The sequence below is a fragment of the Tursiops truncatus genome, chromosome 20, assembly GCF_011762595.2.
Source record: "Tursiops truncatus isolate mTurTru1 chromosome 20, mTurTru1.mat.Y, whole genome shotgun sequence".
Classification (NCBI taxonomy): domain Eukaryota; kingdom Metazoa; phylum Chordata; class Mammalia; order Artiodactyla; family Delphinidae; genus Tursiops; species Tursiops truncatus.
Window position 1 is genome coordinate 51,592,226 of NC_047053.1, and position 18,325 is coordinate 51,610,550.

Genomic DNA, 18,325 nt, shown 5'->3' on the forward strand with positions numbered 1-18,325 from the left:
GAAATCTACAAAAAGGAGAGTCCACAAAACTTAGCAAAATGCTCAGCAATTTCTAGAGGGGATGGAGCTGCCGATCCTAGAGACCTGTCAGGTCCACGGAAAGGACTGTCCCGACTACCTGAGCCTGGTGGAAAAATCGCCTCTTCCAGGTGGAACTGGATGTTTAAAGCAGATGCTCCCATGTTTCACGCCAACTCTGGTTTATGAATTCGTCTCTGAGGAGCTCTGCTCACACGAACCAGTTGTCTTCAGCAGATTCATTCACTTCTAACCGTTCCTGGGAGTCCCCGTGATTCGGGCCGTGGGTTGGCGCTGCCGTGACGGGGCGGAAGCTCTGCTCCGGTCCCCACAGCAGGGTGCGCAGCAGGTATGGCGTCTCAGGTTTAAGGAGGCTTGACTCCTTGTTAGACGACGCTTCCCAGTATTTAGGATAGTCCCTCCTGTCGGGCCCCTGGAAGTTCTGCCCCGAGTAACATTCGGGGTGAGCGAGGACGTCTGCTACAGCGTGGAAGGCTGCTGATGTGCACGTAGGTGCGTTCTCAGACCAGAAAGCAGCCCAAGCCATCGCCACGCCGCCCCCCACCCCCCCGAAACGGGGCTGCCCATGCAAATCAGCCGCAGTCGGGCCCGCCCACCCCACGGCTCCGGAAGCTGCAGTCCCCTCGCCCAGCTCCGCGCGGCGGTTCCCGGGGCCACATTTCCGCCGGGCCGCCTGCCTAGCTGCGATGGCGTTGCAGATGGCTGCGCGGCGCGGGCGGCCAGTGCGGGTGCTGGTGGACATGGACGGCGTTCTGGCGGATTTCGAGGCCGGCCTCCTGCGGGGCTTCCGCCGAAGCTTCCCCCGGGAGCCGTACGTGCCGCTGCAGGAGCGCCGCGGCTTCCTCGCCCGCGAGCAGTACCGAGCCCTGCGCCCGGACCTGGCGGTAGGGAGCGGGGGGAGGGGGGGGCGGGGGGGCGGCAGCGCGGGGCCGCCCTGGAGCGGGGAGCCCCGACCCCACAGGACACCTGGGAGCGGGGAGACCTCCCCTTGGGTCAGGACTGTCTCTGCTCCATGTCCAGTGACACCTTCCTGTTTAAAATTAACAAAGCTCTCACTTCAGAATCCACAGTTCACCTCAGGACTAGACAGTCTGGGGGAGTACTTACCCCTGAACAAAGTCCTCTACCTGAGACTCTGATTTGGGGACCGAAGCGCCCCAGGAACTTCACTTTGAGAGTCCTCGCTGGGGCTGGAGAGGTCTGCTGGGATCAGAGCCAGGACAGGAACACTGTATCTTTCAGGACAAAGTGGCCAGTGTGTATGAAGCCCCAGGCTTTTTCCTAGACTTGGAGCCCATCCCTGGAGCCTTGGAAGCAATGCGGGAGATGAATGACATGCAGGAGTGAGGAAGGGCGGGGAGGGGGGGGGTGGGGAGCAGGCGCTGGCATCACCCTGTCTAACGGCCCCCCCCCCCCCCCCCGCAGCACCGAGGTCTTCATCTGCACCAGCCCTCTGATGAAGTATGACCACTGTGTGCACGAGAAGGTGCGGCTGCCCCAGCATTTCACCCGCAGACTTAGGCTCCTAAGCCCTGGTCTTTTAAAGAAAGCGGCAGAAACACAGACAGTCGGGGGTGGGGTGGGGGGTAGAGGGGAGCCCTCTCTCTCATGAGCTGCTGTAGACCCTCCCTCACACATACTTGCTCACTGGCCCTGAATTCAAGGGCCCATCAGGCCCTACTGAGCCACCTATGCCCACCTCACAGTACCGCTGGGTGGAGAAGCACCTGGGGCCCCAGTTTGTGGAGCGCATTATCTTGACGAGGGACAAGACGGTGGTCTTGGGGGACCTGCTCATTGATGACAAGGACACCATTCAAGGTAGGAGCCCTTTTCCCTAGCAACCTCCAGGCATCTAGCCTGATGGAATTAGGGAGAGGGAGTAAAAATAACCAGATTACAGAGTGTATCCCTGCCTTCCTCCCGTGTCCTATCCCAGGCCAAGAGGAGACCCCAAGCTGGGAGCACATCTTGTTCACCTGCTGCCACAACCAGCACCTGGCCCTGCCCCCCCCACGGAGACGGCTGCTCTCCTGGAGGGACAACTGGAAGGAGATTCTAGACAGCAAGCGGGGAGCCCTGCAGCGGGACCGAACCGGCCTGGGGCCGCCCCAGGAATAAGGCGAGGGGCCATGGCCGTGGACAGTAGCTGAAGGAAGGGAAGGCAGACCAGCAGGGAGCCCAGGCAGAACTGAGCGACAGGGCAGCATCATGGCAATGACCCCTCAGCACTGTGCCAGCCACCTGAACCCTCCTGGCAGAGCTGGCCTGGAAACATGGTGGGAAAATCAGGAAACTTTTTAATAAAACACTTTGGCTCACTGCTCTCTTATGGCCTTTTATTTGGGGGAAGCGAAGGGACAGGAGCCCCACAGGGGCAGCTGGGACAGAGGCCAATGAGGAGGCCTTCGCCTCCCTCCCTCTCGTCTCCTTAGTCTATTAGTTCCATAGTCTGCCCACCTCCACGTCCACCTGGAAACCATTCCTCTTGAATCTGCCTTTCCTTGGCCATGTAAGAGGTCATCCTTGGGCTTTCCTGGTGGCGCAGTGGTTAAGAATCTGCCTGCCAGTGCAGGGGACACGGGTTCGATCCCTGGTCCAGGAAGATCACACATGCCGTGGAGCAACTGCGCCACAACTACTGGGCCTGTGCTCTAGAGCCCGCGAGCCACAACTACTGAGCCCACGTGCCACAACTACTGAAGCCTGCGCGCCCTACAGCCCGTGCTCTGCAACAAGAGAAGCCACTGCAATGAGAAGCCTGTGCACCCCAATGAAGAGTAGCCCCTGCTTGCTGCAACCAGAGAAAGCCCGCGCGCAGCAACAAAGACCCAACGCAGCCAAAAATAAATAAAATTTTAAAAAAGAAAAAAAAAGAGGTCATCCTTAAGGGAGGCCAGGACCTTCCACTGCTCCTGAACCCCACCTTTCCAAGGGGGCCCACACCCCTTCCCCCGTGCTGAGCAGCTGACACTAGACTCTGAGCCATTCGCTTGCTGTCAGTATCTGGTCCCATCTCCCTCGAGCACCTCTCTTACTTGCATCCCTGAAGCCAGCCTGAGACAGATTTCCAGGGACAGGGACCCCCACCACCACCACCTCACTAACCCTGATGGCAGAGAAGGCAGGCCAGGGCTTCCAGGCAGGTACCATGGGGTGGCGAAGGGAAAAGACAACAGCTCGTAGAGTTTGTGCCTGTATTCTAATGTGTCACCCTCATGGCCTCCGTCTTAATGCCTGATGGCCATGTTAACAGTCACTGGGCTGCGACACTCAATATCAGGAACCACGTCTTCGTCTTTGAAGCCCTAACATGGTCCCTGGCTGATAGGCCTGTGTAGATAAACAGTTAATCCTGGGCCACAGAGTTCTCCAGGCCAGCATTCACCATGCCCAACACCCAGCCTGGAGAGCTTGCAGGACAGGTACCTGGCCTCCACAGCAGTGGACACAACACTTCCCCAGCTTCCCAGGGCCCCGAAATACTTTTAACAACAAGGCTTCTCATTTCTATTTCTCAGAATTACTCCCAACACTTCTGTTAAGGTATGATGCCTGTTTCCTCAAGCTCAGGCAATTCTCCTAAGCCCCAGGTCCAGCTGTTCCTCAGGAGAAACACCATCTGCAGAGCCTCTGGGTCTAGGGACCTGCTGCTTCTCACACGAGGGTGACAGCTCGGTGGCGGGGTGGGCCAGGAGGCAGGACCTTCGCCTCTAGCTGGCTGAGAGCGTCAGCCTGTCAAAACGGCACCCTTCAATTTCCTTCTCCACGTGTCTCAAAGTCTGGCTTCCTCACTCATCTCCTGGTGCCTTTCACACAGTGTAAACACCTGTCCCACTGGGAAAACTCGCCTTTAAAGGGGCTGACAAAGCACCATCTGGGGAGAACGTGCACAGTGGGGGCTCTGCTGCTCCCACTTCCTGAGTCCCCACCGGGATTCTGGTCTTGTCTCTGGCAGTGCCGGTGCCGCGGCCTGAGGGCTCCTTGGATCAGGGCTGCTGCGGGGCCTCAGTCCTTGGTAGTGGGATCCCCAGGGCAGAGTGAGCCCGCCGGCTGCGGGCTTCGGCCACCTGGCTGGGGGAGCAGAAGTCTTCCAGGAAGATCTGGGCCAGGTTCCGGAGCCTCGCGTTGGCTGAGAGGGAGAAGCGCACCATGCACTGGACCACGGGCGTGGCGGTCAGCTCAGGGTGGGAGCCGGAGCCCGGCGAGCTCAGGTACATGATCGTGGTCACGGCGGACAGCACGGTCTCCTCGTTGGGACTGGACAGGCAGTCGATGATGAGTGGGACACCCCCAGTCTGCAGGATGTGCTCCTTGTTGGCCCTGTCTGAGCACAGGTTACAGAGGCCTCCTGGGGAAGAGCAAGGTGAGTCTGGATGCCTTAGCCCTGGGCCTCCTTCCATCTTTCCTCCGCCCACTGAGTCCCAGGGAAGGCCCAGGCCTGAGAAGGTGGCCCAGGGACAAGGGATCCCAAGTCTATTCTGATCTCCAGCCCTCCCTTTCCAGATTCCAGAAAGGCCTGCCTGCCCTCCACTGCCCAACCTTCTGGAAGTGGGCACTGATCCCTTTCCCTCCTGGTTCAGCCAGCTCAATGACTGATAGGCTTTCCTTTTTTTTTTTTTAAGTAGAAAACATAAAACCCACAGTGTATCATCACTTTAGAAGAATTAAGAAATATAGGTAAGGTGATGGTTTCACAGGTGTACACATGTCAATACTTATCAAGTTATACTCTTTAAGTATGTAAAGCTTATTATGTGCCAATTATACCTCAATAAAGCTGTCAAAAATATTAGAAGTCAAAATATAAACCATCTTAATCCTACCACCCATTTAACATGTTTTTCATCCCACAATTTTTCAATATGTGACTACATATAAATATTTAATAACAACGTGATACTCGTTTTGTAAGCCAGCTGTTTTCATTTAACCATGTCCTGTGAACATTTCTCCACGCCAATAAATCTACAATCATGGCATCATTTAATAGCTGTTCAGTCCACCATTTTATGGAAACAGCATAATTGAGAGTTTAAAGCATTTCAGCATCATTCCCACATCACTATTGCTAGGAATCTGGGGGACAAAAGAAAAGGACAGAGTGAGAGACCCGTGGCTCTGGATCTAAGAACCACTGCTCAGGTAAGATGCCCAGACCCCTCATTCTCTCCCGTCACGCCTAAAGCACTAGATGTGGGAAGCTGATTTTCGTGGGTCCTGAGTGAGCTTCCTGCCATCAGGGCACCCTCACCCTTAGGTTCCTACTCCAAGTAGAGAACGAACTTCTAGCTCATTTGCATAACATGGCCGACCAGTACTGAGTGTCCAATCAGGAGTGAGTTACAGCCCACCCACTTCCCCGGCATCTCTAGAAACAAGCAAAGGGGGGACCTCCCCACACGCCCGGCAAAACCCAACTAGGACCTCTTTCCCAGCAAGAGGGGACAGGTGCAGGGAAGTGGCGCAGGCCTGGCAAAGATCTCCGCCTACTCCAGGTAGGTACAGCCACCCCTTCCCTAGCAGTACCTGGGTAGGGAAACATTTTACCCATTCAGCCTCCAAGGACTTCCCACTGCAAAGATCCTTCTGGGATCTTTGCATGGTGCCACCCTCTTGCTAGTAACCAGCACGTCACTGCTCCGTGGCCAGTGTGGTTTCCCTGGAGTACCCCATTAGCCGCTGCCTGCCACATCCAGGCACGTCCCTCATCACCTGTCTCACTGTCTTCATATGCTTAGAACTCTGAGAAACCTTCGTGGAATTTTCTTGCTCACTGACTGCTGAGCCCCGCTAGAAGCTACTGTGTCATGAGGTCAACACCTAGGCTGTCTTGGGATTTCCCTGGTGGTCCAGTGGTTAAGACTCCACGTTCCCAATGCAGGGGGCCTGAGTTTGATGCCTGGTCAGGGAACTAGATCCCACATGCTGCAACTAAGAGCCCACACACCGTAACTAAAGATCCCGCACGCGAAAACGAAGAGCCCCCGTGCCGCAAGCCTAATTAATTAATTAATTTTAAAAAAAGACCTAGGCTGTCTTATTCCCAAGACTTCCTGGGTTTCTGGCACAGGGGGCGCTCCGCAAATGTTTGCTGGAAGGATTTTAAAGCAGTGAGCAGGGAAAAGGGCTGCACTGCAGAGGGTCGGGAGGCTGGATGGACTGGCTCCCTGGGACCCTGTGCAGTTGGACATCTGCAGTTCTGAGGGACGGAAGAGGCCGAGTGGTGCTCCTGAACCGAGGAAGATGGGCAGCAGGGGACGGACTCCAGGCACTGATGGAGAGGTCCCTCCCAGTGTCCACCTCAGCACCCATTCACCCCAGTGGAGCCCTTAGCACAGCCTGGGGTCATCCTGCCGACTACCTTCTTTACTTGCTGTCTGTCCCCCCATCACTGGGCACCACAGGGTAGTAATTTACCTCTGTATTTCCGGAGCCTGCAACTGAGGATTCTCGCTGGACACATGCTAGGAACATGACTGAACCCCACGAAGAGTTACCACCACCCCCATTTAAGGGAAAGAACCTGAGGCTGTTGAGTAACTTGACCAAAGTCCCAGAAGATGGGGAGCTCTTTGCTACTCCCGTGGGAAAGGGTGTCCCTTCAGAAACCACAAGGACAACTAATCCTACCACGGGCAGATGCCAGGCTCAGCCAGGAACAGGGGCAAGTAGAAATGCTGTGGCACAACTGCTGAGCCCGCGCGCCTAGAGCCCGTGCTCCGCAACAAGACAAGTCACTGCGATGAGAAGCCCGCGCACTGCAACGAAGAGTAGCCCCCGCTCACCACAACTAGAGAAAGCCCACGCGCAGCAACGAAGACCCAATGCAGCCAAAAATAAATAAATAAAAGATGTCACCTCTTCTAAGAGCCTTCCATGACCACCCTAATCAGTCCCTCTCCCCAAGAGGCCCTCCCCTCACCACCTTCACTTCTTTTCTTCATACCAAGGAAGAAAAAAAGAAAAAGTAAAAAAGCAAAAGAAGAAAATATTCATAGATTCTGACAGAGGACTCATATCCAGAATATATAAAGCATTCCTATCAATAAAAGATGAACAACACAATAAAAACAGTGAGCAAAAGACTTCGATAAACTCTGCACAAAAGGGTCAATATATGAAAATGTGCTCAACATTCCTTATCAGAGAAATGAAAATTAAAACCACAATAAAAGGCCACTACACACCTATCATAATGGCTAAAACAAAAAAATACTAAGTGATACTAAGTGTTGGCGGGGAGGGAGCAGCACCGGAACTCTCGTATGCTGGCGGTGAGGAGTGGAATACATCGTGATGACGGTGGAAAGCTAGTTGGCAGCTTCTAACACAGTTAAACATCCATCTACCCTACGACTCAGCAATTCCACTCCTACCCAAATCTGTCTGAGAAAAATGAGCACATATGTATACAAGGAACCTACCCGAGAGAAATGAGTACCTATGTATACAAGAAAACTTGTACAAAAATTATCATAACAGCTTTATTCATAAAGGTTCCAAACTAGAAACAGCTCAAATCTCCATCAGCGGGTGAATGGATGAACAAATTGCGGCCTATTCATATAAAGACGTGAACTACTGATACTGTAACAATTTGGATGAATCTCAGAAACATTATGCTGAGTGAAAGAAACCAGATACTATATCCTGTAGGATTCCTCTTACATGAAGGTCAAGAACAGGCGAAACTGATCCATGGGGATAGAGGTTAGAATAATGGTTACCTCAGGGTGGAAGACACTAACTGGCAGAGGGTACGAGGGACCTTTTTGGGGAGATGAAAACATTCTGTATCTTGACTTAAGTGCTGGTTATACTGATGTACATACAGCTTAATGAATTTAAAAATTCATCAGACTGGCGCTTAAGCTACGTGCATTTCACTGTATGCCGATCCTGCTGCAATCTAAAAACTGGTTACCAGACAAAAAGGAGAACAAGTTCTGACTGGCGGATGAACATATTTTGGACAAACCTGGCAAGATAAAGAGAACAAGAGGCAAAGGCAGGGCCCTTCTAGGTGTGGGGAGCCACAGGAACCCCCGGGAGAGACAAAAGAGAAAACCCTAGTGCAGTCTGGGATGAGAAAGCTGGCGGCTCAGAGAGGGCAGGTAGGGGATCTCAGGTCACAAAGCAAGGAGGGCAATGGTGCTGGAAGGGACAGGAGGGTCTAAGTATTGTCCTGGGGATTAAATGAGGTCATGCTGACAAGTGCTTAGCCAGCACCTGGTGCCTGAGAGGGCTGGGCATGTCCTTGGAGACAGTGGCTCAAGACCGTTACAGCTGAGGACCCGCCCGACGACCCGCCCGCCCCAGGGTACTGGGCTGGCCGTGGTCAATCCCAGGTCAAAATCTTCACTGGGGGCTATCTGTTCTTGGGTTTTACTTCAGTATCTTGAAGACGGTTCTCCCTGAAATTTCAGGACAGACATTCAAGGGACAGAACAGCATATAGAGAAAGCCACTATTACACGTAAGAAGGTGAGAGACGAATATACATATATGTATACGCCCACATTTGCTGGTTTCATATGAGGGGGGAACAGGGTGGAAGGGACAGGAATGGTAGTGAGACCATACTCGTAATACAGTTTTGACTTAAACAGATATGTTTTGTATAAGTTAAAAAAACCAAATTAAATTTTAAAAAATCATGGTTTTTCGCACTTCTGACCTGTATTTCAGTTCTAAAATTTTATCCTACAGGTACACTCCCACAAGTGAGAAATGACATACAAATAAGGGTACCCACTGTCACACTGCTCATGAGAGCAAAATGGAAACAACCCTAAATGGCCCCCCTCAGGGGCCGGCTAAATGTTAGTCCCTTCATGCAGTGGACATCATGCAGCAGTCACAAAGAATCAGGCAGCTCTTTATGGGCTGACACTGCAGGTGTGCCAAGACATGGTGCTAAGTTAAAAAAAAAAAAAGAATATAGATACAGTATACTTCAACATGTGTAGGATATGCAAAAAGGTATACATAGTATACAAACAAATATATACGTGTTTGTTTATCAATCCCTAAAATATCTCTGGGAGAATACACAAGAAACTAGTAACAATGGTTGCCTCCAGAAAAGGCTACAGACCGAGTTACTGTTTATTACCTACCCTTTTGAATTCTGTACCATGTGAGTCAATTATGTATTCACATAAATTAATAAAACACACACGCACACCCTGCTTCTGCCTAGAACTGAGAGGAAGGGGGATTGGTCTCTGCCAGTCGGGGAGGGACGGCACAGGTGCCTGGAGCCAGCCTTCCCAGCTGGTGTGGAAGGGAGCAGTGGGGTGAGGACCTTGAATTCACCTCTTTCCTGTAACAAGTGGATAGCTGAGGAATTTCTTTTTAAGCAGAAAGATGTGTGACCCCAGGACACTAAATGATCAGTGAGAGAAGGAGGTACACGGGAACCCGAGAGTACGGAGGATGGAGCGAGGGCTCTGTGGTGGGCAGATCTAGCTAGAATCCCAGGAATGCCCCAGGGGACTCAGGTGAGCAGAGCAAGCAACTCCATCTCTCTAAGCCTAGGTTTCTTTATCAGTAAAACGGGAAGAGAGAATTAAATAATGTAAGACCCCTCCCTGGCACACAGTAGATATGGACCAAGCACGCACCTGTTTATAGCCTCGGAGGCTGGCACAGGGCATATCTTCAACCCACACACAGAGAAAGGGCTGGCACATACAGGTAGAGTTTAACAATGAGAAAGCAAGTGCTCATGTAACCAGCACTGAGGTCAAAGACTGAAACACTGTCATCAGTCCAGAAGCCTCTGCATGTTCTTTCCTGATTCAATTCTCTCCCCTTCTCAGAGGTGACCCTCTTCCTGACGTGTAACAATGCAATAAAATAATTTTAAATTAATAGCAGGACCTTTTAAATTTTTAATAAAAAAAATTTTACTACACACACACCCCTAAATACTATATAATTCAGTTCTGCCTCTTTTTGGACTTTATAGAAATGGAATCACACTGTACATATTATTATGTGTCTAGCATCATTTGCTTAACGTTATGTTTTTAAGATAATTGCAAGGAGCTGTAGATTGTTCATTTACCTTGCTAAGCAGTATGAATATCGACAATATTGATAATTCATTCCACTGTTGACTGTTTCCAGTTTAGGACTGTTACAGACAATACTGCTGGTGACATTTTTGCATGTGTCTGGACGTACCCAACCCTATGATTGTAACTGCTGGGTCACGCGGCATGCCTATCTTCAATTTTACTAAATCCTATTTTTCCAAAGAGAGGCGGCTCAGGATTCATCTACCAGCCTTTTTCAGTACACCACCACCATCTGGTGGCAGCTACAGGTATTGCATGAAATAGAACAGAGGAAAGCGATTTAACCTGAATCGTGGGAGGCCACCTACTTGCATTACTGTTGTAGTAACAAAACTGCCGAGTATTCCGTGACATGCTAGGATTCAGCCAGTTTTCATGGAAGCAGAGAATTATCTCCTGGTTCCTTTACATCTCCATACACCATCTAGAATGGTGCAGGTGCGCACACACAGCATATAAGACACCAGAGAATCAACCAATGGTGCTTCAGTCCAACACTCCCAAATTAATGCCAAAGCCTGCCAGAGTTTTTATTTGGGGCATGAGCTCTGAATTCTCTCGCTCATTCAAGTATTTACTGAGATGCTGGCTTTTTATCTGGTTCCTGATAATTCACCCGCTTCCTATCCCCCATCCCAAATGAGGGTGGCTCAGGCCTGACCAGTGCCTGTCTCCCCGTGGTACTTCCTCCTACTACTGCCCGGACACCCACTGTGAGGATAAAGATCAACTTTCCTACCTTTTCCTATCATTCAACGATGCTTTTCCAGAAGGGCCGAATCCCTGGAACAGCTGGGTGATTATAGACACTATCCCATCCTACCTCACCTCTCTGGGAGACTCGGGAACTGTTTATCCTCAAAGGGGTCTGGCTACCTAGGGGACCTTGCAGCTGCAGGCACTTTATCTCATTTACTTCTCTCAACAACTTTGTGAGGCAGGTACCGATCCTCCCCCACCTGACCGATGATGGGAGAAGGGAAATCACATGCCCAGAGTTAAGTCGGGGAGTGAGGACTTGAACCCAGGCCTGCCTGACCCCAAAGCCCCACTCTTACCAAACTCTCTATATTCCTTGCCAACAAACCAACACTGGTTTTCGTTCTGCCAAACCATGGCCATGGGCCATCTAACCCGGCAGTTATTCCAGAACCAAACGCACTCAGGGCTGCAGCACGAAGTCATGGCCGGGACTCTGCGCACATTCCCCGGCCCCATCCTCGTCCCAGGCCAAAAGGCCTGGGCATTCAAGACGTAACAAAGGTAAGCAAGGCACCCTGATCTCATGGAGATTCACCATCTCAGATCTGCCACCAGAGACAAAAGATTCAAAGCTACAAAGCCCAGCACAGAATAAGCACCGACAGTGTTTCCCATTTAGCAGCACAGACGTTAACAGAAGAGGAAACAGCAAGAGTAACAAAGTCGGCTTCTAAGCACCACTGGGACTCTCCTTTTAAGTTATGCGCAATAAATACGAGAGGATTTTAATCTCCAGAGGATCCCACGGGGGATTCAATGCTAAGAAAGCTGCTGCTCTGGGGATTGTGGACGTTGGGAAGGAGAAGAAAAAGAGAAGGAAACAGTGGCTGTGAAAAGTAAAACTGGTGATGATACCAACAATTCTAGACAAAGTATCGATACCTTCACGGGGACAGACACGCGCACACGCTCTGCTCCCCGCAACAGTCCTGCGAGGCAGACAAGGCTCAGGTGAGGAAATGAGGCTCAGAGAAGGGACAGGACTCATCCACAAAGACTGGCTACCAAGTGGAGAAGTGGGGACCGTGGACTCCAGGTCCAGGGCTTGGTCACCCACTCTGGGAAGCTGCCCAGGAGGGCAAGAACCCAGGCCCAGCCCTGATCTCTGGCAAAGCTCCCAGCTCAGTGGGCCAGGAACCCAAGAGTGTTCCTGCCTCAGGAAAGTTGCTTCCTGATCCTGTAAAAACTTGCCCGGGTGACTGCTCTTTTCAGCAAAGGTTTCTCCAGAGTCAAGAGCTTGAGTTGAAGGAGCTGTATCCCTCTCAGGTGGAGGCCTAGCCACGGGCTTCTGCAGGGGTCACTGTCACCACTCATGCGGCAGAAGCTGGGGAGCAGAGTTCCAAAAAGGGAGGAGATGGAGTACTAACACTGGAGAAAATCTTAAAGTGACCAATTTTTCACGATATTTATTAAGCATAATAATCTTCCAGAGGGGCAGAGACATGAGCTATTCCCACCCTTAGACCTGGGCAACCGGGGCTCCTGCCCCCAGCCCAGGTTTCGAGGGCCTCACTCTGGCCCTCTCCATAGGTTGAAGAGTCCAGGGAGCCTGCCCAAAGCCCATCCCTCTTCCCCCATACCCAGAGCTCCAGTTCCTAAACCTGCTCCCCCAGCTGCATGGGCCTCTTTCCTGCATCCTGACTCCCGGCGGTGAACCCCGCTGTTTGTGTGCACACGCCGAAGTCCAATGAGTGGCCACGAGGCAAGTGTTTGTGGGGCTGTGAGTGAAGCTGGGATGTCCACACATGTGTGAGGCCTGTCGTAGTAAGAGGAGTCCCAGATACCACAAATTAGAGGCAGACCTGGATGGCCTTTCAAAAATTTAAATCACATTTGCCCAGGATGTATTCAGGAAAAAAAAAAAAGTGTGTTACTTGATTCTAGAAAAGTTTTCAATCTAATTTCTAAGTTACAGGAATTAAAGCAGTTACAGGAACAAACGAAATGACACCATAAAGAGGCAACTAGACAATTCAGAAGGTGAGACGTTCTGCAGAACTGGTCTGGATCCTTCAACAATTAGTGTTAGGAAAAAAGTGTCTATTAATGATTAAAAGAGATATAAGATGGGCTTCCCTGGTGGGGCAGTGGTTGAGAATCCGCCTGCCAATGCAGGGGACACAGGTTCGAGCCCTGGTCCCGGAAGATCCCACATGCCGCAGAGCAACTAAGCCTGTGGGCCACAGCTACTGAGCCTGAGCTCTAGAGCCCACGAGCCACAACTACTGAGCCCACGTGCCACAACTACTGAAGCCCGCGTGCCTAGAGGCCACGCTCCGCAACAAGAGAAGTCACTGCAGTGAGAAGCCCGCGCACCACAACGAAGAGTAGCCCCCGCTCACCGCAACTAGAGAAAGCCCGCGTGCAGCAATGAAGACCCAAAAGCAGTCAAAAATAAATAAATTTATATTAAAAAAGATATAAGATAATTGATGCTGTGATTTCCTTCCAAACAGCACCATATGGAAAGGGGGGGAGGGGGAGGATAAAGAGTAACTTCAGGGACTTCCCTGGCGGTCCAGTGGTTAAGACTCCATGCTTCCAATGCAGGGGGCATGGGTTCAATCCCTGGTCAGGGAACTAAGATCCCACATGCCACAAGGTATGGCCAATAAATAAATAAATAACTAAAAAGAGTGACTCTATAGTGGAGAAACCTGACAAACACTACTTCATCCAGGTGATCAAGGTTAATATCAACAGTGATAAGTCATGTTGATAGCATATGCCCTTGATATGATGTAAATGAAAATGGCCTTTTACCGTTTACCTCTGTGGTCATCCTCCCCAAAACCCATAACCCACTCTAATCATGAGAAAAATATCAGACAAACCCCAACTGATGGAAAACCTACAAAATACCTGACCAGTACTCCTCAAAACTGCCAAGGTCATCCAGAAAAAAGGGAAAGTCTAAGAAACTGGCACAGCCCAGAGGAGCCTAAGGAGACATGACAACTAAATGTAACACAGTATCTTGGATGGAATCCTGGAGCAGTAAAAGGATTATTAGGGAAAAACTAAACAAATCTGAATAGAGTATGGACCTGAGTTCATAATAATGCATCGACATTGGTTTATTAATTGTAACAAACGTACCATACTAATGTAAGACGATAACAATGAGGAAACTAGGTGTGGCATATATGGGAACTCTGTACTATCTTTGCAATTTTTCTAAAACTGTTCTAAAATACAAAGTTTCTTTAAAAAGAGAGAGATTGAGATCTAAGGAACGTAAGAACCAGATTAAGTGCATGAATCCTGGACTGGATCCTGGTTTATACAAAACAACAACAACAAAATGTCCTTTTGGGACCTATTAGAGAAGTTGGCCTAACTGGGTATTTGGTGATAATGGAATTATTAAGTTCATTCTCTATGTAGATAAGATTCACTATGTAGAGAAATGTTCTTTTTTAAAGATGCATGCTGAAAAAACAATGTTGGTTTGCCTTCAGAATAAACTCCAAACTCTTTCCCAATGCCGAGACCTGAATCCCTGTAAACTCTGGTGCCGTGAGCTCTCTATAACCTCACTTAGTACCACTCTCTGCTTCACTCACCACAATGGTGCCACATCAGCGTTCCTTCTGGCTCCTCCTGCTCTAGAGTCTTTTTTTTTTTTTTTTTTTTTTGCGGTACACGGGCCTCTCACTGTTGTGGCCTCTCCCATTGTGGAGCACAGGCTCAGCGGCCATGGCTCACGGGCCCAGCCGCTCCGCGTCACGTGGGATCTTCCCGGACCGGGGCACGAACCCGTGTCCCCGGACTCTCAACCACTGCGCCACCAGGGAGGCTCTGCTCTAGAGTCTTTGCCCACGCTGTGCCTTCCCATGATGGCCAAACAAGAAGTAGCCCCTCCCTCCCCTTGCTCTCTCTCATCACCCTATTTTCTTCAGAGCCTCGGCTTTCTTGTTTGTCAACCATCTGTCTCCCCCTACTAGAATGTAAATTCCTTGAGGGCAAAGACCCTTTGCCCAACTTGTTCGCCATCTCTCCAACATCTAGAACAATACCTTGCTCGCACAATATACGCCCAATAAATATCTGTCCAGTGAATAATTCAGTAGGTCTTAGACCATAACAACCACAGGAGTCACAAGCCATTCCAAGTCACCGCTACTTCTCTTGATGGTAAAACTTTTTTTGGCTGTGCCCCACGGCATGTGGGATCTTAGTTCCCCAACCAGGGATTGAACCCGTGTCCCCTGCAGTGGAAGCACGGAGTCTTAACCACTGGACCGCCAGGGAAGTCCCGATGTTAAAACATTAAGTCAAAGATGTTTAAAAAGGGCACTCAACATTTTTCCCTCCAATGGGGCTTCAAACCATTCCCTCATTTTCGATCTCACCTCTAAGCGGGAGGGAAGCTAGACAGGCAGAGGGAGTCCTAAGAGTTCCAAACCTGATTCAAGTGAGCCGTGACCTGGACGACGTGTGAACCGCGGAGGCGGCACAGACATCGCGAAAGTCTGCCTTCGCAGCTGAGGGACTGCCTAAGAGATTCCTTTCCCAACAACTCACTTCTAACTCATTATCTCATTACAGCCCATCAGGTATCTAGGAGAGCGGCCCCATCCTTACCAATAGCAAACTCCACCAGGGTCTCATTCTCCTCCGACAGTGAATCGAGGAATAAATCCAGGACCTGCAGCTGCCGCAGATACTGGTAGTTACTGGGGTCATAGGCGAAGTTGGCGAGGTTGGCCAGTACTTGCTCCTTGGCGTCTGCAGTGGAAAAGCGGCACTGGAGCCAGGTCCGGGGCGGCAATCGCGGCCAGACCCCTGCCTGGTACCCTGCTCCCCACCCTGCCGCTCTCACCTTGGCTCTCGGTCGCCTGGAATTCCGTGACCAGCGCCTGCAGGTATCCCAGCCGGCCGACGTGGGGGTCTACCTTCGGCTTCTGGGCCATGGTCGGGCGGCGGAGGAACCCCGGGGGACGGGCAGGGGAGTGTGGAAGGTGAGGCTGGAAAGCGGGCGAGAACCTCACCTGGGCCTCGCCGGGTCCGGAGAGGGGCAGACCGGAGCGGGAAATAGGTTCCTTTCCTCGGTTCAGGTTCTGCAGTAATTTGCAGCTGAAATTGGGCTGGGGAAATGGGGTGGGGACACAGGACCTCGTAAGAGTTGGGAATGAACATCCAAATTGGGGCGCGGAAAACCAGGACGCTGTCGCGCGCCGAAGGAGGGAGGAGCAGCGCCCAGCGGCGCTTAATTTCCGGCTCAGTTCCGGACTTCCGGGGCAAGCCGCTCTTAGCCCCGCCCCAGGGGGCGGAAGGGGCGGGCCGAGGAGGGTGAGGGGCGGGGCTGTCATTGAGCTCCCTGGGCTTGCTTCAAGCAAGTTCTTCCGCTGGTGCTTAGGCCGGGAGCTTCAAGCCTCTTGTCTCAGGCAGGTGGCGATCCGCATCGTGATGGAAGCGGTCATGGAAGGTTGCGGATGCGTTGAGGAGCTCCTCTAGGGCCCTTAGGAGCTCAGAGGTGCCGGAGCGCCTATGTGGGGGGCTGTCGGGGCAGAAGCACCTCCAGATGCCCCTGCACTTGACGGAGGGGTGCAGTTCCCCCCCACACACCAAGGGCCCCCAGGAACGCAAGTGTCGGCTCCCTGTGTCCCCCACGCGGGTCCTTTTGAAACGGAGCAGGACCCTATGGTCCTTGCCCCCCATGTCCTCAGCCTGCCTTTTGTCTGTGGAAAAACTTTAGCCAAAGAATAAGTTTAATCAGAAGTGAAAAAATGCAGAAATAGAGGAAAACAAAGGAGACCAGATAATAATAGTTTAGTCCTTAAGCATAGTCAAGGACCTTTGGTTCGTCCTTAAGGTCAATAGATAACATTCTGAGCTGTATCCTGTGAGCTGTTTTGCAGCTACTGAAGCCCCCACCAGGTGGAGGAGGATGACTACATGATGACCAAATTGAAGCCATGACATAAGCTGCTCCACTTCACACAATTCCTAGAACTGGCCTCAAAGAAATGGGAACCCTGGAACTAAAGATTAACCGTACTTAAAACGACCAAGATGACGCTGATCAGACCACATTACTGGTTTCAAGCTGACTGTCAGAACTGACTATGCTGTTCTGCTCCCTCCCTCCGCCTATATAACCCTGCAATTCCCTTTTAAAAGCCCCTGTCCCCTGAACAGCAATCGGGAGTTCTCGGACAGGACTCCACCCTCTCCCCGGTTGCCAGCCTCTGAAGCAACCTTTCCTTTCCTACCAACACTTGTCTCTCAAGAATTGGCTTTGTGGGCTTCCCTGGTGGCGCAGTGGTTGAGAGTCCGCCTGCCGATACAGGGGAAACGGGTTCGTGCCCCGGTCCGGGAAGATCCCGCATGCCGCGGAGCGGCTGGGCCTGTGAGCCATGGCCACTGAGCCTGCGCGTCCGGAGCCTGTGCTCCAAAAAAGAATTGGCTTTCGAGCTGCGAGCAGCCGGACCTGGGTTCGGTAACACTTTGACACTACCTTCTGGTCTGCTTTTCCCAAAAGCCAGGCGACGACTTCCCCGGCAGTCCAGTGGTTGACTCCGCGCTCCCAATGGAGGGGTCATGGGTTCTATCCCTGGTCTGGGAACTAAGATCCTGCATGCCGCCTGGTGCGGCCAAAATGAAAAGCCGGGCGAGCCTGGTACCCTCTGCTTCCCAATCCTGAGCTGAGTCTGCCACCTCTGGCTGGAAGGCATTTTATCAGCCAGGTGGCAGAGAGCACGAGGGGCAGCACCGTCGGGCCCTAGAAGGAGCCCAGCTGTACCGCTTTGGCGGTTTTCTGATGCTGATGCCCTTCCGTCCACTTCCTTCTCGGGGCTTCTCAGGAAGGGAGCGTGCGACCCAGACCTCATAGGCACAGGGGACAGAGCACCAGGGAGGAAGGTGGTCCTCCCAGACTCCAGTTGTGCTTGAAAACGTGGGGATGAAAGGGGCTTGGGCTGCGAGCTTCTTGAGGGCAAGGGCCATGCTCCTTTTGCCCTGGGCCTGGCATGAGGGCAGAGTGGCTGCCACACTCCAGCCTACCACAGCCCCGTTGAGAGCAGCCTCCACCTCCGTGGTGGGCTCAGGTCCTTGTGATCAGCCCCTGCCCTGTGCACAGACCCCTGGGGCAGGAGTTATGACCATAGTCTGGGTGCTTGGGTACCCTGGCTGCTTCTTGCAGGACAGTGGCCCCAGGCCCCTCACCAGGCCCTTCACATTCAGAGGGGAGCTGATTCGACTTGGGGAAGTATATCTCAGCACGAGGTAGCCAGGGGGCTTCTCTGCTTCTGTCTGGACAGAGCAGTAAAGGCCTGGGACCAGGAGCTCAGAGCTTGGGGACAGGATGGAAGTGAGCTCCTGGTCAGGAACTGCTCTAGACCCTCTCTAGAGGAATCCCAGGATCAGCTAAGTGTGGGTTCTGGAATCAGATGGGCCACCCCAGCCTCCCTCATTTGTCCCCTCCTAAGGCT

The 18,325-nt window shown here is 51.8% G+C and overlaps 2 protein-coding genes across 2 annotated transcripts; one reads left to right on the top strand and one right to left on the bottom strand.

Moving 5' to 3' along the window:
• Positions 1-725: 725 nt before the first annotated feature.
• Positions 726-2,360, top strand: NT5C (5', 3'-nucleotidase, cytosolic). Its single transcript, XM_033848625.2, has 5 exons — positions 726-923; positions 1,282-1,382; positions 1,465-1,525; positions 1,746-1,860; positions 1,979-2,360. The coding sequence occupies exons 1-5, from the start codon at positions 726-728 to the stop codon at positions 2,158-2,160; spliced, it is 657 nt and encodes a 218-aa protein (XP_033704516.1). The 3' UTR covers positions 2,161-2,360.
• Positions 2,358-16,443, bottom strand: ARMC7 (armadillo repeat containing 7). The gene is made up of 3 exons (XM_019938734.3): positions 15,715-16,443; positions 15,477-15,620; positions 2,358-4,390 (listed from the first exon to the last, which is right to left on the bottom strand). Exons 1-3 carry the CDS (start codon positions 16,202-16,204, stop codon positions 4,029-4,031), a joined length of 996 nt encoding a protein of 331 aa, XP_019794293.1. The 5' UTR covers positions 16,205-16,443; the 3' UTR covers positions 2,358-4,028.
• Positions 16,444-18,325: the final 1,882 nt, after the last annotated feature.

Coding starts and splice junctions, on each gene's coding strand:
- ARMC7 (XM_019938734.3), bottom strand. CDS start 16,204: ATGACAGCCCCGCCCCTCACCCTCCTCGGCCCGCCCCTTCCGCCCCCT. Junction 15,621..15,714: donor CCAGGCGACCGAGAGCCAAG/GTGAGAGCGGCA, acceptor TTTCCACTGCAG/ACGCCAAGGAGCAAGTACTG. Junction 4,391..15,476: donor CCTGGTGGAGTTTGCTATTG/GTAAGGATGGGG, acceptor GCTCTTCCCCAG/GAGGCCTCTGTAACCTGTGC.
- NT5C (XM_033848625.2), top strand. CDS start 726: ATGGCGTTGCAGATGGCTGCGCGGCGCGGGCGGCCAGTGCGGGTGCTG. Junction 924..1,281: donor CCCTGCGCCCGGACCTGGCG/GTAGGGAGCGGG, acceptor TGTATCTTTCAG/GACAAAGTGGCCAGTGTGTA. Junction 1,861..1,978: donor TGACAAGGACACCATTCAAG/GTAGGAGCCCTT, acceptor GTCCTATCCCAG/GCCAAGAGGAGACCCCAAGC.